Raw genomic sequence first — 25,346 nt, forward strand, 5'->3', positions numbered from 1 at the left:
TTCTATCTGTCTATATTGGTGATGGCGAACCTTAGCACCCCAGATGTATTGGAACTACATTTCCCATGATGCTCATGCATTCTGCAGTGTAGTTGAGCATCATGGGAAATGTAGTTCTAAAACATCTGGGGTGCCAAGGTTCGCCATCACTGGTCTATATTCTTCTGTAATCCGTATAATCTCCCTTCTACCTTACCTACCCATCCTCTCACCGCTATCACATGAGAGTATACCCCATACCCTTTGCTCTCATTATTTAAATCTCATTCTCTATATTCCATAGCTCCCAACTGTCCCAGGTTTCGAGGGACTGTCCTGGATTTCGAGGGACTGTCCCTGATTTGAAGCAATGTCCCTCTTTGCCCCTCATTTGTCCCTCGTTTTGGTCTGATCCATATAGTTACATCTAAAATGCACTTTTTATCTTACAAAATTGTTTCCTAGTACTAAACCTTTCATCTGATTTCTAAATTGCTGCATTTGTACATTTAAAAGCCAATTAAAAGGAATAGGAGTGGTAAAAAAAAAAAAAAAGTCCTTGTAGATTTAATTAACCTTTTTTTTTTGGTTAATTCTTCTTTAAAGGGGTGTGTCAGGGGGGCGTGTCCTATGCCTGCATACGTTTGCAAGTAGGTGTCCCTCATTCCCATCTCGAAATGTTGGGATATTCCAGCCCCAATCCCCCTTGGGTCTGTCTCTCTTTGGGGTCTTGTAGCATTTCCAGGTGTGGGGCCAGTATGTAGTCTCTGTAGTGTCTAGTAAATAGTTGGTCTCTAGGAATTTATTTCATTCCTCCTCTCTGCCCCACCCCCAACCCCAACCCCCCCACGCTTCTCTTTCCCTCCCACCCTTCTATCCCCCTCTCCGATCTCTTCCCCCTGCCTCTCTCCCTTTTTATTCTCGTTTCTGCCTCTGCCTTTCAAGTTTCCCCATTCTCCTCCCCACCCTCCCTCCGCCCCTTTCCCATTCTCCTCCCCACCCTCCCTCCGCCCCTTTCCCATTCTCCTCCCCACCCTCCCTCCGCCCCTTTCCCATTCTCCTCCCCACCCTCCCTCCGCCCCTTTCCCATTCTCCTCCCCACCCTCCCTCCGCCCCTTTCCCATTCTCCTCCCCACCCTCCCTCCGCCCCTTTCCCATTCTCCTCCCCACCCTCCCTCCGCCCCTTTCCCATTCTCCTCCCCACCCTCCCTCTGCCCCTTTCCCATTCTCCTCCCCACCCTCCCTCTGCCCCTTTCCCATTCTCCTCCCCACCCTCCCTCCGCCCCTTTCCCATTCTCCTCCCCACCCTTCCTCCACCCCTTTCCCATTCTCTTTCCCATTCTCCCCCCAACCCTCCCTCCGCCCTTTTCCCATTCTCCTCCCCACCCTCCCTCCGCCCCTTTCCCATTCTCCTCCCCTTCTCTCCCTCCCCTCCTCTCCCCCCCTTCTCTCTCTCCCCCCCCTTCTCCTCTCTCTCCCCCCCTTCTGCTCTCTCTCCCCCCCCCCTTCTCCTCTCTCTCCCCCCCTTCACCTCTCTCTCCCCCCCTTCTCCTCTCTCTCCCCCCCTTCTGCTCTCTCTCCCCCCCTTCTCTCTCTCTCCCTCCCTCCCTCGCTCCCCCCTTCTCTCCCTCCCTCCCTCCCCCCTTCTCTCCCTCCCTCCCTCCCCCCTTCTCTCCCTCCCTCCCCCCTTCTCTCCCTCCCTCCCTCCCCCCTTGTCTCTCTCCCTCCCTCCTTCTCTCCCTCCCCCCTTCTCTCCCTCCTTCTCCCCCCCACACTTCTCTCCCTTCCCTGTTCTTTCTCCCTCTACCCTTTTACGTCTTGTGGCTCCTACACACAATCCGAAAATCATATGAAAAATACTGCTTTCAAAGCGATCGTACGATAATCTAATCGTTAGTACACAGCTTTTGATAACCGATCATGACAGTTCATCCGATATTATCAGATCGGACAAACATGAAAATTGTAATCGTACGATTTTCGTTCAATCGATAACTTTAGTAGCCTAATCAATTCCTACTCGTGACTAACAAGCGATCTGTCGCCCGATTTTCAGATCGTTTTGTAGAGGGCCTTAGTCTCTGCCCACCTTATATTTCCCACTGTTCTTCATTCTTCTGTTCCCCTCCATGAATAACACATTTCTTCTTGAACGTGATACAATGATACATAGGTGTTACTGGGCTGTCTTTCCCCGATTCCTACATCTGTCTGCTTCCAATTACCCCTCCAATCCTGCCATCCCCTCCTGCTGACCTTTTCCTCACATTTGCTTTGGCAGAGCTCATGGGCTCCAGCATTAGACGCTTTGCACAAAGGTTGGAATTATAACGTTCCAGCCTGATATTTTCTTACCCCTCGTGCTTTAAACCCTGAGATTCACGATCTTTTCGGGTCTGCAGAAAAGAGGCCCATCCGCATCCAATCACGGTGGGCCATTTTGTTCCATGGCTGCCTCTTGTATTATAAGATACGGCAAGAAGGGAAAGCTGGGAAGAGTTAAAGTTCTGTTTTGCTGCGTACGGATTGCTATAGGAGCTGCGCTTATGTCATCCCTAATCTGGTACAGATCACACAGCTGCAGAACAGCTGCAGATAATCCCATCACTTATTGCCGAAGAGGCTGTTGTGTAGGTGAGCACTCCTCCAGATGGAGGCCGTCTCCGTAGATGGTACCTCGGAGTTGTACGGTTTTTTTGCGTTGCTAAGTACTAACAAAACATCCTTGTGTAGCTAAAACATTGCAAAGTGAATGTTCCTGTTAACATTTCGGAGGGAATGAGGCTGAACAGGCCCCCGTAATTTCACAATATTAACACAAATATCATACCGGTCAGAGATGGAAACCAAATGCTGCTGGACTGATGGCGGCCAATGGAGAGAGATGACAAGCTATTTACTAAACACTGCAAATGTTAGATTTACCCGCTCTGTGTGGTGAATATTTTGAAAAAAATTTAGCAGTTGGAATATAAGACTCTGTTTTTATGGATTGTCAACTCATATTATAATATTGACCAGTGGTTGCAAATGAACCATTGCAGTAGGGAACAGACTCAGGCATGGGTGTTCAATCAGTGGCCCTTCAGCTGTTTGCAAAACAACAAGTCCCATAATTGGTTTATTTTAACAGTGAGAGACAGAACAAAAACCAAAATATCTAGAAAAACGCATTTGAAAAAAGTTCTAAAATTGATTTGCATTTTAACGCGTGAAATAAGTATTTTATCCCCTATCAATCGGAAAAGATTTCTGACTCCCAGGTGTCTTCTATACAGGTAACGAGCTGAGATCAGTGCTCCTAATCTCAGCTTGTTACCTGTATAAAAGACACCTGTCCACAGAAGCAATCAGATTCCAAACTCTCCACCATGGCCAAGACCAAAGAGCTGTCCAAGGATTTCAGAGACAAGATTGTAGACCTACACAAGGCTTGGAATGGGCTACAAGACCATCGCCAAGCAGCTTGGTGAGAGGGTGACAACAGCTGGTGCGATTATTTTCAAATGCGAGAAACACAAAATAACTGTAAATCTCCCTCGGTCTGGGGCTCCATGCGAGATCTCACCTTGTGGAGTTTCAATGATCATGAGAATGATGAGGAAACGGCCCAAAACTAGACAGGAGAATCTTGTCAATGTTCTCAAGGCAGGTGGGACCATAGTCACCAAGAAAACAATTGGTAATGCACAACGCCGTGAAGGACTGAAATCCTGCAGCGCCCGCAAGGTCCCCCTGCTCAAGAAAACTCATGTACAGGTCCGTCTGAAGTTTGCTAATGAACATCTGAATGATTCAGAGGAGAACTGGGTGAAAGTGTTGTGGTCAAATGCGACCAAAATTAAGCTCTTTGGCATCAACTCGCTGTGTTTGGAGGAGGAGGAATGCTGCCTATGACCCCAAGAACACCATCCCCACCGTCAAACACGGAGGTGGAAACATTATGCTTTGGGGGTGTTTTTCTGCTAAGGGGACAGGGCAACTTCACCGCATCAGAGGGATGATGGACGGAGCCATGTACCGTCAAATCTTGAGTGAGAACCTCCTTCCCTCACCCGGGGCATTGAAACTGGGTCGTAGATGGGTCTTCCAGCATGACAATGACCCAAAACACACGGTCAAGGCAACAAAGGAGTGGCTCAAGAAGAAACACATTAAGGTGCTGGAGTGGCCTAGCCAGTCTCCAGACCTTAATCCCATAGAAAATATGTGGAGGGAGCTGAAAGTTTGAGTTACCAAACGTCAGCCTGGAAACCTTAATGACTTGGAGAGGATCTGCAAAGAGGACAAAATCCCTCCTGAGATGTGTGCAGACCTGGTGGCAAGTAACGTCTGACCTCTGTGATTGCCAACAAGGGTTTTTCCACCAAGTACCAAGTCGTGTTTTATGAAGGAGTCAAATACTTATTTCGCTGATTAAAATACAAATCAATTTATAACTTTTTTGAAATGTGTTTTTCTGGATATTTTTGTTGTTATTCTGTCTCTCACTGTTATAATAAACTGGCCAATAAAATTATAGACCGATCGTTTCTTTGTTAGTGGGGCAAACGTATAAAATCGGCAGCTGATCAAATACTTTTTTCCCTCACTGTAGTTCTACAACAGCCAGAGGGGGACACAGGTTGAGCCCCCCGTCCTCTAAGGTCTATTTCATGTCAGCTTCAGCTTGTATAAGAGCGGCGTGACCTGCAAACTTTGACGAGGTACATGCAGAGCTTTCAGCAAGCTTTGTTGAAGCTTTTAACCTTTTCGCTAACGGAGCCATTTTTCTATTTTGTGCACACATATTAAAAAAAATATTTTAGGCCCAAACTTTATATATTGAGAACGCACATGTTGTGGGACACCTACTCAGGAAAACACAAGGCTTTTTTTTTTTTTTTTTTTTTTAGCAGGAACGCGGCACCTCCAGGACTGAATGTTTGCAATGACCAGAGTTTGCTGGAGGGTCTATTGGGGCTGTACCGAGAGGTGGGTAGGGGGTGGAATCAAGGGACGGTGCTCAGAGGGGGGTAGGGGGGCGGAACCAAGGGACGGCGCTGGGAGGTGGGTGGGGGGCGGAACCAAGGGATGGCGCTCGGAGATGGGTAGCGGTGGAACCAAGGGACGGCGCTCGGAGGTGGGTAGGGGGCGAAACCAAGGGACGGCACTCGGAGGTGAGTAGGGGGCGAAACCAAGGGACAGCACTCGGAGGTGGGTAGGGGGCGGAACCAAGGGACAGTGCTCGGAGGTGGGTAGGCGGCAGAATCAAGGGGTGGTGCTCGGAGGTGGGTAGGGGGCGGAAACCAAGGGACGGTGCTCGGAGGTGGGTAGGGGGCAGAGACAAGGGGCGACTCAGAAGTTGGTAGTACCTGCACCTATTCTCTGAGAAAAAAAGCCCTGGTAATACACATTACATATCGCCGCTCACGCCGGAGTGAGAGCAATAATTCTAGCACAAAATCTCCTCCGTAAAACACTAAACTGATGACCTATAGGGGGCTTTTGAAGCAGGGTACTAAAGTTTGTCGCCATTTCACGGGCACACATAAATTTAAGGTTTGACATGTTGGGTATCTATGCGCTCGGTGCAACCTCATCATTTATCTTTTACCAAACATTTGGGTAATTGATTGCATTTGTTTGCCCTAAAATTTACTTCAGTGTGTTTTTTTTTTTTTTTTTTGCGGTAATATCGCTCATTGTAGGAGCACACAGGTTGCAGCACCTACAGTGTTAAAAAAAAACTGAGTAGCTGCCCAGAAAAGCAGCTTCCCCCGGCCCTGGCTTCCGTCCCCAGCCACGATATTAAATCCGAGAATCCGTCTATCCCCAGGAAATGGCCGTGATGGTAGAAACAGGAGTGCTGGAATCCGTACAACGTGCGTCAGGTGAGGAATGACTTACATGAGGTCAGCATCGGTCTCCCAAGCCACCTTCCTAGACTGTGATTGTTGCTTTCCTATGGCAACGCTTTGTGCACGATGCGTTTTACAGACCCCCGTCCGGCCGTTCCTTCACACCTGCTCTGGGCTTCACAGTTGCAGGAGCAGCGGATGAGTCCCCCGAGGACCCAGAAGGGAACTGAATTATAATGAAAGATCTTCTGCCGGGGATAACTGGATTATCGTACACAGAGGCCTGGAGACTGGACCCCCCCCTCCCCCACTCTTATACCTCTACCCTTCATTTATATTATTACCTCTCACTGCCAGCGCCATGATACTTCAGACAGAAAGCGCTAAACCTGATTCATACCGGGGTTGAGCGCCGGCTACCCTTCTAATGGCCAAAACAGATTCCTTCCAAAAGAGGTGAAATACCGTTCAGCAGACGGTCTGCATTTCACTTATTGGAATTATTGTCGAGTTACCATTCTGCGGTGCCGTGACTTCTGTGCGTTATGTTTATATCTACCGAGCACGCGCAGCAGATGGAGGAAGCACAGAGACGGGGGGAGTTCATGTATGGAAACCCTACATCTAGTTTTCAGTATCTTTGGCATCACACGGCTTTTTTTTAATTTTATTTAACGGTTTGTGCTTTATAGAACTAAGGATGCCTTGCATTGGTATATTGGCAGCACCCTGACGAACCGGACCGCTGGAATCAGAGTGTAATTGTCTGACATAGTGCTCCAATACAGTGGCGAGAGCTGGTGCTCCATTTTGCAAACAAACCAAAAGGCCACACCCCCCCCCCGGGACGGTCGGTCCCCCCAACCACCCCCGTCGCTCGCTCGTCCGTCAGCCCACTAGCCCTGCACTTACCCCACCTAGTTCGCTGGAGCTTCGGATCCTTCCTGCGTCTCCTCCTCCTCAGGGCCCAATACGGTCGCTTCTCCTCTCTGCCAATCCCACTTCCTGATTGGCTGGGAGGAGAATCAGGAAGATGAGAGCGAATGTTAATTTGCTATTGTCACACAACTGGGTGGGTGGGTTCAGGGCACAGTGCTCTGTGCCCCAAGCCCAACTTTTTTGGAAGCTGATTAGCTCCTCCGAATCCTTCCTGCGTTTCCTCCTCCTCGGTGGCTTCCTCTGTGTCTCCTCCTCCTCGGTGGCCAATATGGTCGCTTCTCCTCACGGCCATCTCTGGCCTCCGGCTCTAATCAAGTGCTTTGTAAAAAACAATGGAATCCATGCAATCTGGCACCCTGCATATGGATTTGGGGGTGGGGGGGGGGCGTATGGATGGGCTGCCACTGCTCTAGTTGACAACACTGCTCAGGAAGAATGAACATTGTTGATTGGAGCACTATGCAGAGGACGTGTGTGCCCGCTGGAGACCCAGACCGCTGTGCAACGGTCCAACTCTCCAGTGTGCTGCTGAAAGAGCACAACTTTTATGGTATGAGGCACATGTACAGACCTAATTGGTTTTGGGGGTTTGATTTTGGCTTTCATTCCCTGATGGACATTTCCACACACATTTGAGTCAGTAACCAGGCTGTGCAAGTCTTTTTTTTTGAGGGGGTATGGTGAGCCAACAGATATGCCAGTAACAAACTTGAAAATTAGGACATATATATTTTAAGACTTCAGGGTGAAAGCACCCCCTTTGAAGTGTATAGATGGACGGTACCAAACAGGAATTACTCAACAGAAATACAGTCCTGAACAGTGACGTATCATCCACTAAGCTGGTGTCATAACCAATCACATGTACAGTTGCAGATCAAACAGAAGCTACGATGGCAGCTTCCTTGGCTGAAAAGGGTGGGAGGGTTTAGTTCCCCTTTAAGGAGCTCTGCTATTAGCACTTTAGGAAAATTCTTGATGTACACTGGAGATTTCCATGAAGACATGCTCCAATGGTACAAGAGTAACTCCTCAACAATTTTGGAACTCTGCTATTGGAACCTTAGGAGATATCCTAAGGTATACTGGATTTTTCCTTGAAGAGACAGTCAACTGATTTATGAGTACATCTTCAAGACCTTCAGAGCTCTGCTATTAGAACCTTAGGAGAAGTCTTCAGGTATACTGGGGATTTCCTTGAAGAGACTGTCACATAATATATGAGTAAATTCTGAAGACCCTTAGAGCTCTGCTATTAGAACCTTAGGAGAACTCTTGAAGTATACTGGAAATTTCCTTGAGATGGTCCAAAGATACATGAGTTAATTCTGAAGACCTTCGGAGCTCTGCTATTAGATCCTTAGGAAAATTCTTGCGGTATCCTGGAGACTTTCTTGAAGACACATCCAATTATGTATGAATAAATCTTGAAGACCTTAGGACAGTGATGGTGAACCTTGGCACCCCATAAGTTTTAAAAATACATTTGCCATGATGCTCTACTACACTGCAGAATGCATGAGCATCATGGGAAATGTAGTTCCAAAACACCTGGGGTGCCAAGATTCGCCATCACTTCATTAGGAGCTCTGCTATTAGAACCTTAGGAAAATTCTTGAGGTATACTGGATATTTCCTTGAATAGACATCCAATTATGAATGAGTAAATCTTGAAGACCTTTGGAGCTCTGCTATAAGAACCTTAGGAGAACTCTTGAGGTATATTGGAGGTTTCTTTGAAATGGTCCAATTTATGCATGAGTAAATCCTGAAGACCTTAGGAGCTCTGCTATAAGAACCTTAGGAATATTCTTGAGGTATACTGGAGATTTCCTTGAAGAGACATCCAATTATGAATGAGTAAATCTTGAAGACCTTAGGAGCTCTGCTATTAGAGCCTTAGGAGAACTCTTGATGTATACTGGAGATTTTCTTGAAGAGACCGTCACGTGATTATGAGTAAATCTTAAAGACCTTTGGAGCTCTGCTATAAGAACCTTAGGAGAACTCTTGAGGTATATTGGAGATTTCTTCGAAATGGTCCAATTTATGTATGAGTAAATCTTGAAGACCTTTGGAGCTCTGCTATAAGAACCTTAGGAAAATTCTTGAGGTATACTGGAGATTTCCTTGAAGAGACATCCAATTATGAATGAGTAAATCTTGAAGACCTTTGGAGCTCTGCTATAAGAACTTTAGAACTCTTGAGGTATATTGGAGATTTCTTCGAAATGGTCCAATTTATGTATGAGTAAATCTTGAAGACCTTAGGAGCTCTGCTATTAGAACCTTAAGAAAATTCTTGTGGTATACTGGAGACTTCCTTGAAGAGACATCCGATTATGAATGACTAAATCTTTAAGACCTTAGGAGCTCTGGTAGTAGAGCCTTAGGAGAACTCTTGATGTATACTGGAGATTTCCTTGAAGAGACCGTCACATGATGTATGAGTAATTCTTAAAGACCTTAGGAGAACTCTTGAGGTATATTGGAGATTTCCTTAAGATGGTCCAAAGATGCATGAGTAAATCCTGAAGGCCTTACGAGCTCTGCTTTTAGAACCTTAGGAGAACTCTTGAGGTATACTGGAGATTTCCTTGAAGACCTTCATGATGTATAAGTGAATCCTGAAGAACTTTACTTTTTATGTATTTTATCAGCTAGACAGTAAGTATAACCGTACAGGTTAAGGTGGGAAGACTAATCAAAAAGAACAGTAAAGCTTCCTTAGAATGGAAGGTACTCCCATGGGTTATCGTAAAAAAGAGAGGATTATTCCTCGTTTCAGGACAGTGGATGGAGCCATGCAACTTATTCATTCATACCCCAGCAGCCATATGTGTACCTACCCACAATATCTATTTTATCAGATATTCCGGTAGCCTGGTGCCAATGTATAGTGTGCCTCTGGTACACAAATATACAATTTACAAAGCTCTCAGCAGTTGTTTTGAACCGCGCTGAACCCATCCGTCCTCGGAGTGGGTGGTCTATTGGTTGTCTGATTATTTTTCTAGCACATGTCTGCACTCCACATTAAATAAGCATTTGGAAATGAGATGCATGGTTTACATGTTACTGTTTACACGTCACTGCAGCTCTCGTGGCAGTGTGCGTCTCCGGCGACGGCCGCACCTCGTCTGTCTCAGATCTGTTTGTGTTTTTTTTTTTTTGCTGTGTTTTCCTTTTCTTCGTCCATCGGATTTGTTTTGCAGCGCACGCCGGTGTACGTCACCCCGGGACACGTAGTCAGTGCCAGGCCCACTGTGTACTTTACATCTGTCTGCACGGCTCAGTGTACACAACTCCCCCGGCATGTGAGCAGAGGAGAGATCGGCACGCCTGGGTCGCTGTGGTTGTGCGCCGTCACGGCAGAGCTCTGAAAGGTGTTTATTTTACTGCAACTTATTCCTCCCTCCCCAACAAAGTTTGTTCCCTTAAGCAAAAAAAATATAAAAGGTCGCAGAAAACGAGGAAAGATTTTAAAATAACCTCCCCGGCAGTCCTGGTTTTGGCACGGCTGTCCCTGTTTTTTTGGGGGGCTTGTCAGATTAACGCAGAACTCCGGGCAGATAGATAAGACACAAATGGCACGCATGTCCTGTATTAATTAAAGCAGAACTCCAGCTCAAAAAAAAATAATAAAAACAAGATAAAAATGAATAGGCAGTTATACCCAAAACAGGCTTTGGTACTTTATTCACTTTCAATGCAGAAAATTCCTCTGCAGTACTTCTTTCTGCCCCTAGATGTCCTCAGTCTGATGGTCTGCATTATTCAGCCTACTTCCCTTGAGCCCAGGTTGTTCCGGACCCACCCCCAGCCTGTGACTGGACAGGTAAAAGAGAAGCAGCATAGTGATTAGTTCATCATAGGTTGGACTTGATGGACTGGTGTCTTTTTTTTCAACCTCACCTACTATGTAACTATCACCTCTTCTTCTATCACCACGCATCTTGTAAGCATATGAACTAATTGGCATCTTATGATGCTTCTTCCTCTCATACTCCAGCTCTGCTGTACAGGGGTTACAGGGTCTCTGGCACACGGCCTAGCTGCTGCCTTACAGGCCTTAGTAAATCAAGTTGTTAGCAGGCTATATGCTGCCTCCGCACACCTGTTTGAAAAGGGATTTCACACCGAATTCCCTCTTCACCTTGCCCGCAAGTGCGTTCTTTTGGATGTGATCGTATCCCGGCCTCATTCTCCTATTTGGAAAGCATTGGCAGGCGGTACATTAATTTGTCAAAAGTATTGGGACACCTGCCTTTACATGCACATTAAAGTGGACGTAAACCCATGGATTTAAACCGTTAAAAAAAAAAAAAAAGGAATGCCGGGAATGCTAACTGCACATTGGCTGTGCTCTCAGCTATCAAACCATCCAATGGCTGGTGTCCTAACGAATCACATGTGCAGCACCATAGCAGTTGAAGATTAAACAGAGGCAAAGATGGCAGCTTCCTTGGCTGAAAACGATAGGGGAGTTTACGTCCACTTTAACTTTAATGGCGTCATAGTCCGTAGGGTTCAATATTGAGTTGGCCCACCCTTTGCAGCTATAACAGCTTCAACTCTTCTGGGAAGGTGCATGACTGAGCCCCTGTGTACAAAGCCAGCTCCATAAAGACCAGTTTGGTGTTGGAGGAACTCAAAAGTGTGTCTGTAGGAATGCTTTCAGCTATAACAGCTTCAACTTTTCTGGGAAGGCCGTCCACAAGGTTTAGGAGGGTGTCTATGGGAATGTTCGACCATTCTTCCAGAAGAGCATTTGTGAGGTCAGGCACTGATGTTGGACGAGAAGACCTGGCTCGCAGTTGAAGCTGTTATAACTGCAAAGAGTGGGCCAACTCAATATTGAACCCTACGGACTAAGACTGGGATGCCAAGTTTGTGTGTGTAAAGGCAGGTGTCCCAATACTTTTGACAATATTTTAAATCTCCTTTGGCTTCATTGTTGAAGCTTGAGCTTTATTAATGAGCTTCATTAATGTGTGTCCTTTATATCAGCTTATATAAATCATTAAAGTGGTTATAAACCCTTACAGACCACTTTGACCTACAGGTGAGCCTAGATTAAAGGGGTTGTAAAGCTCTGTTTTTTATTTCCTAATAGGTTCCTTTAAGCTAGTGCATTGTTGGTTCACTTACCTTTTCCTTCGATTTCCCTTCTAAATGTTTTTTTTCTTTGTCTGAATTTCTCGCTTCCCGTTTCTCCTCAGTAAACTTCAAACCATCATCCAAGCGGTGGTTAGTCAGCCAGAACAGCTTACTGAACAGCTTACTGAGGAGGAACAGGAAGTGAGAAATAAAGAAAAAAAAAACATTTAGAAGGCAAATTGAAGGAAAAAGTAAGTGAACCAACAATGCACTAGCTTAAAGGAACATATTTAGAAAATAAAAAACAAACCTTTACAACCCCTTTAAGGCTTACTTGTAGGTCCAATAAATATCTCCTAAACCTACACGGTTTAGGAGATATTTGCAAAAAGACAGGCACCGATGTCTACGGCGCAGGCGCACTGAGCATGCCGCTGCTAACGGCGGTATGCCGTTAATGGTGCCTCCTGTGCGCATGCATGGGAGTGACATCATCGCGGCTATGGCCAATCACAGCGATGGAGCCATGATACCCGTAAAGAAGATGGATGCACCGTGGAAGAGGGGACAGCGGTGACATCACTGGCTCCTGTGTCAGGTAAGTGACACATAACGGGCTACTATGCGATGCGATGCGATCCATAGTAGCCTACTATGCTTTACCTTTGCAGGGAAACAAAGAGGAAGTAAACTCTCATCAGGGTTTATTTCCTCTTTAAGTCTATATTTTTTTTAATGCAAGCAGTGTGACTACTAGAGTTTCTTTCAGCCTCTTGCAGTCCCCTGTACAGCAGAGGTCGGAGTGGGGTGGGGGGAAGCAGCAGAAGGAGCCAATCAGTTCATGAGCAGGACCATGCAGAGGAACAGAACGATGATGGCCCTTGGTCAATCCAGAAGACTGGGGACATCTGCTGGCAGAAAAGAGTCACTGCGAGGGAACAGCTCCAGTCTAAAGGTGTGTTGCAACAAAAGCTGTTTTGGGTTTTTTTATTTATTTTTTATTTTTTTATTTCTGTCGGTGTTCTTCTTTAAAGGGAACCTGCAAAAGATAAAAAATATTGGAAATTGTCATTGTCAACTTCTTTTTAAAGGGGCAGGCTCACTGTAATGTGTAACTTTGAATGACTCTACACAATATACAGCCCAATTTGGGGGAGTAAATCGTACGAGGAACAGGCCAAACTCCAACAGGGACCCGGGTGGCGTTCTCTAGGAATAACTCGCCACCTCCATGTTTTTGCATAACGGGAGACTGCTTTCTTTCCCAGATTAAGTTTGCATTGCCCCCCAACATGCTATTCTACTACTTGCAACGACAACATGCTGTTAGAGCGCAGGGTAACGCAGTAGAATGGGTACGATCGATCACCCACCCCTGTCTTTAATTTTTACTTCAAAATGCCACAGAAATGATAATCTCCCAATGCTATCTTATGCTCCTCTCTGCATTTTTAGAGGATTACCCCAAAGCAATGGCTCTGTGGGAGGAGGACCTAGGCCCCTATCTCAGGGAGGATTAATGGGAGGAGGACCTAGGCCCCTATCTCAGGGAGGATTAATGGGAGGAGGACCTAGGCCCCTATCTCAGGGAGGATTAATGGGAGGAGGACCTAGGCCCCTATCTCAGGGAGGATTAATGGGAGGATTACCTAGGCCTCTATCTCTGGGGGGTTTAATGGGAGGAGGACCTAGGCCCCTATCTCTGGGGGGATTAATGGGAGGAGGACCTAGGCCCCTATCTCAGGGGGGATTAATGGGAGGAGGACCAAGGCCCCTATCTCAGGGAGTATTAATGGGAGGAGGACCTAGGCCCCTATCTCAGGGGGGATTAATGGGAGGAGGACCTAGGCCCCTATCTCAGGGAGGATTAATGGGAGGAGGACCAAGGCCCCTATCTCTGGGGGGATTAATGGGAGGAGGACCTAGGCCCCTATCTCAGGGAGTATTAATGGGAGGAGGACCTAGGCCCCTATCTCAGGGGGGATTAATGGGAGGATTACCTAGGCCCCTATCTCTGGGGGGATTAATGGGAGGAGGACCTAGGCCCCTATCTCTGGGGGGATTAATGGGAGGAGGACCTAGGCCCCTATCTCTGGGGGATTAATGGGAGGAGGACCAAGGCCCCTATCTCTGGGGGGATTAATGGAAGGAGGACCTAGGCCCCTATCTCAGGGAGGATTAATGGGAGGAGGACCAAGGCCCCTATCTCTGGGAGTATTAATGGGAGGAGGACCTAGGCCCCTATCTCAGGGAGGATTCATGGGAGGAGGACCTTAATCTGTTAACACTTGTTCACTGAATGTATTTTCAGAAAGTATCCCAATTATATATATATACTGCTAAGAGTACATTATACTCCAGTAAAACTTCACAGAATGGGCAAACTATCTGACTCGTTGTGTGGTAAATGTAAAATAGTGCCAGGTGACCTCCTCTGGTGATGCCTCAAGCTCCATAGATACTGGAGGAGGGTCCTTCCTGGCCACACTTTTAGGCATATTGGAGGAGGCAATTCCAGAGGAGAGGACGAGGAACGGCCTTCTCTGGAGCTTTGCTCCAAGCTAGGAAAACAATACTTATGGGATGGGAATCTGCCGCTCCTCCGACTGTCAAATCCTGGATTCAACACATGGGTAATAATGCCCTTATCCTTGAACGGTACATCTATCAACACAGGGGGAGGCCTGGCAAATGTGAGAAACTATGGGTAGGGTTGCCACCTTTTCAAGTCAAACCCAAACACTTTAGCAGTGCACAGCAATTTTTTTTTTTATGATATAAACTATAGATACATTTTGCTATTAAATAACATTTCTAATCATATGAAGTTCATAACAAGAGTTCCCCTTTACATCAGAGTCCACAGAGTTCCCCCTTTACATCAGAGTCCACAGAGTTCCCCTTTACATCAGAGTTCCCGTTTACATCAGAGTCCACAGAGTTCCCCTTTACATCAGAGTTCCCCTTTACATCAGAGTCCACGGAGTTCCCCTTTACATCAGAGTCCACAGAGTTCCCCTTTTACATGTGAACTCGCAGTTTCCTTTCACCTTAAGGGGGACTCTGCAGACTATGATGTAAGGGAGAACTCTGGGGCCTCTAAAATAAGGGATGCTCTGGGAACCCTGATGTAAGGGGGAACACTGTGGCCTCTGGTGTAAAGGGGAACTCAGATGTAAGGGGTGCTCCGAGAACACTGATTTGCCTTGGTGTAGTTACTCTCTTCTAATAGTACCGGTATATACAGTATATCTCTCCTCTAATAGTATATACAGTATATCTCTTCTAATAGTTTATACAGTATATCTCTTCTAATAGTATATACAGTATATCTCTTCTGTTTGTTATTCTCAGAGTGGATTTGATATTTTGCTCCCTAACCATATAGTTGGTTATTTATATTTACCACTGAATAGAGAGATATTTAAGAATAAATTGCCTTTTTTTAAAACTTTACATATTAACTAAATTATACACCACACTTTTTCTTTTTTTTTTTTTTTTTTTAAGGTTATTAACCGATTAATCGAAACAATAATCGGCCAACTAATCGATTAGGAAAATAATCGTTAGTTGCAGCCCTAGTAATGATTGGTTGAGAGATGTTTAACATTGTAGGGTAACTGTGGGCAAGGTTTGGTTGCTGATGCACTTGCCGGGGTTCCGAATGTTTCACCATTTGGCGGTACGCAATGCCTATACAATGCTGTGACTATTCTCCCTTCTCTGGTTATTACATGATGCGGCTGTTTGGTTTCTATATGACACACTGAAGTGTAATGTAATAATTGCTTTGTTACGCTTCTTATTTTGCAATAAAATTCTTTTGATAAAAAAAAAAAAACTTTGACCCGGAGACACCGGAATGACTCCCGGCACTGCTGAGCATCAAATGTATTTGCTGCTTTTTTTTTATTTTATTTTTTAATATAAGCAATGGAGGGGAGACTTACTAAAACTGGTACAGCTGGGCACGGCAGCCAATCAGCTTCTGACTTCAGCTTGTTTAGTTAAGCTTTGACAAAGAAACCTGGAAGCTGATTGGTTTTTATGCAGAGCGGCACCAGATTCTGAACCCTCCAGTTTTAGTAAATCCCCCTCCCCCCCCCCCCCCCAATGTGGCCCAACTATGGAGAAGCCTTCGGCCTGGGCGGATGGAGACTGACAGCCTGTTGTTTGTGTTGCAGGTAATGGCGTTCTGCGACGTCGATTGCAAAAAGATCTGCAAAGGTTTCTACACACACGAGGAGTCCGAGGTGAGAGAATAAAGATTCTAATCCGCTTACATTACAATCCCCGATACATAACAGCAAACTTGTTGGTCCAGAGATTTGTTAACTCGGAAAATTGTTAAAGCTGAACTCCAGGCACAGAACCTTTCATTTAAATACGTCACCCAATAGCCACAAAGGATACGAATCGACTTTGTGTGTACTAAATACATTTGCAAACCCAGAAATTACCTTGTAAAAGTAATAGGGGCATCGTCACTGTGCTGTACAGAGCCTGTGCAGAGAGCAGAGCTATGGGAGGGGCCTACTACAGGAAGGGGTGGAGACAAGGCCGGTCACCCTGCACAAGCAGAGAGAGCAGAGCTGTGGGAGGTACCAAGCAGGCTCCACGCACTACAGGAGGGGGCGGAGATGAGACCAGTCACCCTGCACGAGGAGGGAGAGCAGAGCTGTGGGAGGTACCAAGCAGGTCCCACCCACTACAGGCTACCTGCAGAAAACTACAGGAGGGGGCGGAGACAAGACCAGTCACCCTGCACAAGGAGGGAGAGCAGAGCTGTGGGAGGTACCAAGCAGGCTCCACCCACTACAGGCAGAAAACTACAGGAGGGGGCAGAGACGAGACCAGTCACCCTGCACAAGGAGGGAGAGCAGAGCTGTGGGAGGTACCAAGCAGGCCCCACCCACTACAGGCTACCTGCAGAAAACTACAGGAGGGGGCGGAGACAAGACCAGTCACCTTGCACAAGGAGAGAGAGAAAAGCTGTGGGAGGGGCCTATTACAGGATGGCTTTATTGCCTTGTTGCTAGGATGTTGCCAAGACTCTCCCAGACAATTCACTGCACTCGCTCCCCTGTGCCAGTAGCTGTGAGCTCAGCAATGTTTAGACGAGGAGATAGTGGACCACACATGTGCAGTGCTTTCACTCCTCTGATGGGTGGGGGTGAGCAGTAACAGCTGGGAGTGTCTTAGCAACACCCTAGCAACAAGGCCGGATGGGCTGATGCCATCTCTGGGAGTTTTTTGGCCAGGCTTTTGGAGGTATGTAAATGGCCTACACCTCTAGCAAAGGGCATTATTCAACTCTGGTCAAAGCTGCCCCGTTTGTTTTTATCTACAGGCGCCCCCCTTACCCATGCATGCAGTTTTTTTTGTTTTTGGTAAATGTGAACCAACCCTTTTAAAAAGAAATTAAATAAAATTAGCCCTCGTGCTGTATGGAGGCAGCCACACGGGGGGGGGGGGGGGGGGAGGGGTTGTGGGACCTGAAGTGGTGATTGGACTGGCACAGCGGTAAGGTGCGGGTGATGGGACACAGACCTTTCTGTTATCAACTGTGCTGGAAATCTGGAATGCTTCTACTTCTATACAGAGCGGTGTTATCAGGGGGCCTACAAGGACACCCGTACTGTAATGTCCTACATACCTCCCTCCTATCAGTCTATGGAATGACCTCATGGTTGTCATTTTTCAGATTTGCTCACAAAGACCCCAGAGCACTAAATAAGTTCTAGAGATTTGCAAGACGGAAAAATGTGTTTAGTTTCAGATTAGTTCGTTAAGTTAATCATTTTGTTTTGTCACATTTGGTACATATTTTGAATGGTTGGTTTTCAGAATTATTCGTATATTCGGATTCGGTTAGTATAATCATTGTTTTCGAATCGATTCAAATTTTCAGAAGATGGCTAAATTCATTCTCTTCTATTCTGTTCTTTTTTCTGTTCTTTGGTTTCCTATTTTTATTTCACTTTTATACATTATTGCAAACCATGTTTCCATTTCAAATTCATTTTCAAATTTTTATTCAAATTACAATAAGTACAGTAAGGTATAAAAGTGAGATAAGAATAGAAAATAATAGAATCAAATGCAAATTCATTTTCACAAATATTAGACATAAAATTTAAAATTTTTTTTTTTTAAATTCTTCTTTGTTTTATTTATTTTTTATTCATTTTCAAAATTCATGTTCGCTTAAGGGCCGGTTCACACTGCAGGCGAGGCGAGGCGACTCCGACTTGCCTCGCCGCGACCTCAGCGGCAACTTGCAGATGACTTCTGTATAGAAGTCAATGCAAGTCGCCCCGAGGTCACCCAAAAGTAGTACAGGAACCTTTTTTCTGAGTCGGAGCGACTCGAGTCGCTCCTCTCAGAACGGTTCCATTGTACAGAATGGGGGCGACTTGCGAGAGCGAGGCGAGGCGAGTCGTGTCGCCTCGCATCGCCTGCTGTGTGAACCGGCTCTTAAAAAAAAGAAAAATCATATTTTTTTAATAGATTTTTTTCATTTTCCAAATTCATTACTTCGTTTCGTTATAAATTCTTTTGGATTAATTGAAATTCACTACTGTTGTGATTTGGAAATTTGAAAACATCCAAATCTCTGAATAACGAAAATCTTATCCAAATTTACGATTCATAACTAAATGATTTGCCCATGTCTAGGTTTTCATGTACCCCAGTCATGCGATAGACCTCGTAGGACAGGTCATGGGATGTACCTCGTAGGACAGGTCATGGGATACACCTGGTAGGACAGGTCACGGGATGTACCTCGTAGGACAGGTCATGGGATACACCTGGTAGGACAGGTCACGGGATGTACCTCGTAGGACAGGTCATGGGATACACCTGGTAGGACGGGTCACGGGATGTAACTGGTAGGACAGGTCACGGGATGTATCTCGTAGGACAGGTCACGGGATGTACCTCGTAGGACAGGTCACGGGATGTATCTCGTAGGACAGGTCACGGGATGTATCTCGTAGGACAGGTCACGGGATGTACCTCGTAGGACAGGTCACGGGATGTACCTCGTAGGACAGGTCACGGGATGTACCTCGTAGGACAGGTCACGGGATGTACCTCGTAGGACAGGTCATGGGATACACCTGGTAGGACGGGTCACGGGATGTAACTGGTAGGACAGGTCACGGGATGTATCTCGTAGGACAGGTCACGGGATGTACCTCGTAGGACAGGTCACGGGATGTACCTCGTAGGACAGGTCACGGGATGTACCTCGTAGGACAGGTCACGGGATGTACCTCGTAGGACAGGTCACGGGATGTACCTCGTAGGACAGGTCACGGGATGTACCTCGTAGGACAGGTCACGGGATGTACCTCGTAGGACGGGTCACGGGATGTACCTCGTAGGACGGGTCATGGGATACACCTGGTAGGACGGGTCACGGGATGTACCTCGTAGGACAGGTCATGGGATACACCTGGTAGGACGGGTCACGGGATGTACCTCGTAGGACAGGTCATGGGATACACCTGGTAGGACAGGTCATGGGATACACCTGGTAGGATAGGTCACGGGATGTACCTCGTAGGACAGGTCATGGGATACACCTGGTAGGACGGGTCATGGGATGTAACTGGTAGGACAGGTCACGGGATGTATCTCGTAGGACAGGTCACGGGATGTATCTCGTAGGACAGGTCACGGGATGTATCTCGTAGGACAGGTCACGGGATGTATCTCGTAGGACAGGTCACGGGATGTATCTCGTAGGACAGGTCACGGGATGTACCTCGTAGGACAGGTCAGGGGATGTACCTCGTAGGACAGGTCAGGGGATGTACCTCGTAGGACAGGTCACGTGATGTACCTCGTAGGACAGGTCACGGGATACGCCTCGTAGGACAGGTCACGGGATACGCCTCGTAGGACAGGTCACGGGATGTACCTCGTAGGACGGGTCACGGGATACGCCTCGTAGGACGGGTCACGGGATACACCTCGTAGGACGGGTCATGGGATGTACCTCATAGGACAAGTCATGGGATACACCTGGTAGGACGGGTCACGGGATACACCTGGTAGGACGGGTCACGGGATGTACCTCGTAGGACGGGTCACGGGATGTACCTCGTAGGACGGGTCACGGGATGTACCTCGTAGGACGGGTCACGGGATGTACCTCGTAGGACAGGTCACGGGATACACCTGGTAGGACGGGTCACGGGATACACCTGGTAGGACGGGTCACGGGATACACCTCGTAGTGGTTGGTCTCTTTCAACTTGTTCTGTAATGTTGGAGACGTTTCGTAGGTAATTCAAGCGCCTTCTTCAGTTATAGCATGCCAGGAAGATCCCCCAACATTTATACCCACATAAGTGGCACCACCACCTTGATCTGCCAGGGTAGAGACATTGTAGCTTTGTATATGCACATACCTTTGCAGATTTCCTAACACCAAGGGTGGGATGATGTACCTAGAATAGCGGGGTTCCACAACTATCACACCTACCATATTCTTCTTTGACAATCAGCATCTGCCTTGACACATTTCATGGTGATTGGATTAAGGTAGCCTTTCTCAACCTTTTCAACACAAAGGAACCTTAAACAACTTTCTGGTCTCAGGGAACCCTCTGCTAAAGATAACTATATCTACAACTCATAATACAATAGTGTGGTGGTCAGTGGGAAGAAAGCTCCTTATACTTGTGGTCATTGAATTATCCCCTTGCAGATAGCTAAAAAGATCAATGATGTGAGTGGAGCCTTTGTGTAATAAATAAGGGGCGTCCATGAGAAGTACAGCTTCAAAATCTCGTATATTGAAATTCATGAAGAGAAAAGATCACCACACCAGTAATAGCAGAGCCAGAAATTATATTCTGCTTATGCAGAATTAAACAAAATGGTTGAGCAATACCTCCTTTATGGGGCCTGGGGGTGCTGTATGGGCAAGATGGCAGAATCCTGGGACATAGAAGGGTTCAGGAATGAGAAGTGGTTAGTGATAGACTGGAGAAAGGTTGGTTGTATTGTAAAGGTGCAGGATCCAGGCTGTCATCCCGATCCTCACCACACTTCCTGCAGCAAGTCCCATCTTCTGTCCATCTTGTTCCCTCCTATGATTATACCTAACCTCTGCTTTTTGTTTTTTTTTAGAAAAGACCAAAACCAAAGATTCCGATCCTTCATTTTAAAGAAGCCAAACCGCCATTTATTATCTGCGTCAAACTGGTGAGTGAGGGGATCTGGGATGCTGAGGGCTGTATACCCCATTGTTCTGTACATGGGGGTTCTGCCAGGAGACTGGGATATATGGAGTATGTGATGATGAAGGGGCTGTGTACCCCATTGTTCTATAGAAGGGTGTTCTGTGAGGGGACTAGGACAGGAGGTGGCTGTGTACCCCCATTGTTCTGTATATGGGGGCTTTGTGAGGAGACTGGAGAAGGAGGTGGCTGTATACAACATTGCGAATTATATGATTGTTCTGTGAGGAGACCGGAGCAGTAGGTGGTTGTGTACCCCATTAGTTCATATATGAGGGTTCTGTGAGGAAACCAAGGCAAGCGGTGACTGTGTACAATATTAGTCTGTATACAGAGGTTCTTTGAGGGGATTATGACAAGAGGTGGCCGTGTTCCCCTTTTCATCTATAGGGGTTGTTTAAGAAGATTGGGACAGGAGGTGGCCGTGTTCCCCATTCGTCTATAGGGGTTCTCAAGACTGGGACAGGAGGTGGCTGTGTTCCCCATTCGTCTATAGGGGTTCTCAAGACTGGGACAGAAGGTGGCTGTGTTCCCCATTCGTCTATAGGAGATCTCTAAGAATATTGGGACAGGAGTTGGCTGTGTACCCCATTGTTCTGTACATGGGGGGGGGGGGTTCTGCCAGGAGGGGGCTATATATCCCATTTGGTATATGTTGTGTATGTGTAAGTTACTGGGGCAGGAAGGGACTTGTGCATCCCATTGCTCTGTAGAAGGGTATGAGAGGACTACGGCGGGAGATGGCTGTGTACCCCATCATATGGGGGCTTTGTGAGGAAACTGGAGAAGGAGGAGGTGGGTGTACACATCATCATTGCTCTATATAGGAGGGTTCTATGAGGGGACTGGAGCATATGGTGGCTGTGTACCCTATTAGTATATATATATGGGGCTTCTGTTAAGGGGTTTGGGGCAGGAGGTGGCTGTGCACCCCATTAGTGTATGTATGGGGGTTCTATGAGAGGATTGGAGCAGGAAGTGGTGACATACCGGATTGCCCTGTAAATGGATATTCTGTGAGGAGACTGGGGCAGCAGGTGGCTGTGTACCCTATTAGTCTATATGTCAGGGTTCTGTTAAGGGGATTGGGGCAGGAGGTGGCTATGTACCCCATTACTCTATATATGAGGGTTCTGTGAGGGGATTGGGACAGGAGATGGCTGTGCACCCCAATTAGTGTAAGTATGGAGGTTCTATAAGAGGATTGGGGCAGGAAGTGGCTGTGCACCCCATTTATCTGTATATGGGAGATACTAAAGGAGACTAGGGCAGGGTGTTCCAAGACTCTGTACCCAGTCTGTCTGTATACAGGGGTTCTGTGGGAAGCCTGGAGGTGACGGTGTACCCCATTAACTCTGTGTATGGAGGCTGTGTGTGGAGTTGTGGCTGGAGATGACTGTGTACCCTATTAATTCTGTATATGGGGGGTTATGTGAGGTGACTGTGCGCCCCATTAATTTTGCATATAGAGCAGCCGTTGAGCCCAGGGGGAACCCTTAAAATTATTTTCGGGTCTCGGGGAACCCCTGATAAAACCCATTCATTGGGGGTCAGTGAGAACAATGCCCCTTACTTTGGTGGTCAGTGTAAGAATAGCCCCCTTACAGAGAGATATAAAGATCATTGGTGTTATACCATTGGCTTCTCCAAGTGGCCTTGGCTCAGAACTATGGTGGCACCATCAAACGGGAGGTAAATCAGCCACCTCTGGAGGAACCCTGGATGAGAATGGCTGAGTAGCGGTTGTCTGAGTAGACCAGGGCTGGGGGCGACTCTGCACCCCATTAATTACATAGTCTGGTTGAAAAAAAGACAAAAGTCCTTCCAGTTCAACCAATAATTCTGTAGTATGTGGGGGTTGTGCACCCCATTATCCTGTATATTGGGGTTCTCTCATATTATTCCTCTGGAATTTCCCCGAAGCGTCAGTCTCTGAGCAAATATTTATTCATCAGGACATGAAAACAGCGAAGCGCGCTGGATTTAATAACTCCGATAGATGTGGCCACCCGCCCGCCGTTTTCATAGAGTGAAAATTCTTTGGAAATTGTATTTTTCCTTCAGAGGGAGATTTAGCAGAACAAAGCGCTCTCCGCTGGGGGGGGGGGTTGTTTGATGATCTCCGGCTCAGAAGGGGGATTGTAGAAGCCACATTAAAGGGGGGCTCTGCCCAGACCTTTTTTTCTTTTCCACTCCTGACACAATGGCGGAGATGTATATTTAGAATATTTGATGTTGCTTCTCTGCTTTTATTTGCTGCCCACATCTGACACCATGTGGAAAGGGCGGCCGGGCCCTGTGATGTGGGGAGAGAGAGAAGTGTAATTAGGGAGGAATGTCAGATAGGAGTGCGCCGCGCCTCCCCGCACACGCTCTTGTCATGTGGTCACATTGAAGTAGCAGCTTCTAAACTCTTTATTGGTTTTGGTCTGATCAGAAACACATGCGGGGAAGTTGGAGGAGGGGAAGCGGCTCGGTTAACCTGCGACTGCTTTGTGTCCGATATTGTATATTTTATTGGACGTTTTTATTTTGTGTTTTTTCAGTCTATTTGGGCTCTTTTTGCTATTTATACATCTCATTGTTGAAGGGTCAGACCACCACCAAGTCGCCTTTCTGTGATAGACAGATGGAGGCCACCTAAATCACACATGGAAGGTCACAAATAGTATTGTATTCACATATCACATCTATGAATTTATGTGAAATATTCTTTTAGTTCATGTTTCCTTTTTTCTTATATATAGGCCGTGCTTGTCCAGCAATAGCAGCAGAGATAACACTGCCGCGGAGCACCTGTTATTCAGTGTAAGGCTCCATTCACACAAGCGCCACTCCAAAGTCGCACGATTTCCAAATGCACATTTAATCCAACTTTACACACTCTGCATCGAAGTCGTATCAAAGTAGCGCAGACGCCTTTTTCTAAGTCGCACCGATTCGAACGGGTGACATCGAAAAAAAAGAATGGTCTGGGACTTGTCATGCGACTTTGATGTCCAAAGCCACACAAGTATGAATGGAGCCAAAATCTTATAAAAGAAAACTACTGCTGCACCTGCCCCAGCTCCACTGGTGGGGGTTCTAGTTTGCCCCCTAACCTATCACTGGCACTCTTGGCAAATATCTTTTATCTGCATGTTACAGCACTGTGCAAAAAAATGCTGTAAAGTAGGAATGCTTTCAGAAATAAATAATTTAATGATTTATTATTTATATCAATTTATAATCTGCAAGGTGAGAGAACAGAAGAAAATCCAATCAATAATTGGGGTGACCCCCCCCCCCCCCCCATTCTTCTAGGTAGACTTACACACAGTTGTTGAAGGAACTCGGTAGGTCCGTTGTTCTATGTACATCTTGGAGAACTAAACACAGATCTTCTGTGGATGTCGGCTTCCTCCAATCTTTCTCTCTCTTCATGTCATTCTAGACAGACTCTATGATCGTGAGATCAGGGCTCTGTGGGGGGCCAAACTATCACTTCCAGTACTCCTTGTTCTTCTTTACACTGAAGATAGTTGTTAAAGTGGTTGGAAACCCTTACAAACCACTTTGACCTACAGGTAAACCTAGATTAAGGCTTACCTGTAGGTCCAAGAAATATCTCCTAAACCTACACGGTTTAGGAGATATTTGCCAAAAGACAGGCAACGCTGTCTAAAGTGCATGCGCCGTAGACAGCGGCGTGCAGGCGCACTGAGCACGCCGCAAGTTGCGGCTCTCGTGCGCATGCGTGGGAGTGACATCATCGCGGCTCCGTCAAATGACAGCGCCGGAGCAGCGAGACCCACCAAGAAGATGGAGGCTCCGTACACAAGGGGACAGCAGTGACATCGCTGGCTCCTGTGTCAGGTAAGTGACACATAATGGACTACGATGCGTTGCGATGCGATGCATAGTAGTCCATTATGCTTTACCTTTGCAGGAAATCAAAGAGGAAGTAAACTCATCAGGGTTTGCTTCCTCTTTAAACACAATGTTATGGCATGACGGAGAAGTATCTGCCTGGATTTCTCAGCATTGAGGACCCCATTCATTCTAATCAAATCTTCTATTCCATTTACAGAAACGCAGCCCTAACTTGGCAAGGAACTTCCACTGTTGGCGTCAGACGCTCATTATTGTACCGCTCTCCAGCCATTTGCCAACAAACTGCCTCTCGCTACAGCCGAATATTTCACATTTTGACTCCTCAGTCCACAACACCCGCTGCTATTTTTCTGCC

The 25,346-nt window shown here is 46.6% G+C and overlaps 1 protein-coding gene across 1 annotated transcript in view; it reads left to right on the plus strand.

Moving 5' to 3' along the window:
• Window positions 1-25,346, plus strand: part of QTGAL (queuosine-tRNA galactosyltransferase) — a 349,168-nt gene that overhangs the window by 316,606 nt on the left and 7,216 nt on the right. The window contains exons 11-12 of the mRNA XM_077458633.1: window positions 16,046-16,114; window positions 21,009-21,083. Of these exons, the coding sequence (XP_077314759.1) occupies window positions 16,046-16,114; window positions 21,009-21,083 (144 nt within the window). The remainder of the gene's footprint in view (window positions 1-16,045; window positions 16,115-21,008; window positions 21,084-25,346) is intronic.

This window comes from Lithobates pipiens, unplaced genomic scaffold (assembly GCF_037356315.1).
Source record: "Lithobates pipiens isolate NorthernLeopardFrog02 unplaced genomic scaffold, aLitPip1_a1.2 Scaffold_28, whole genome shotgun sequence".
NCBI lineage: Eukaryota > Metazoa > Chordata > Amphibia > Anura > Ranidae > Lithobates > Lithobates pipiens.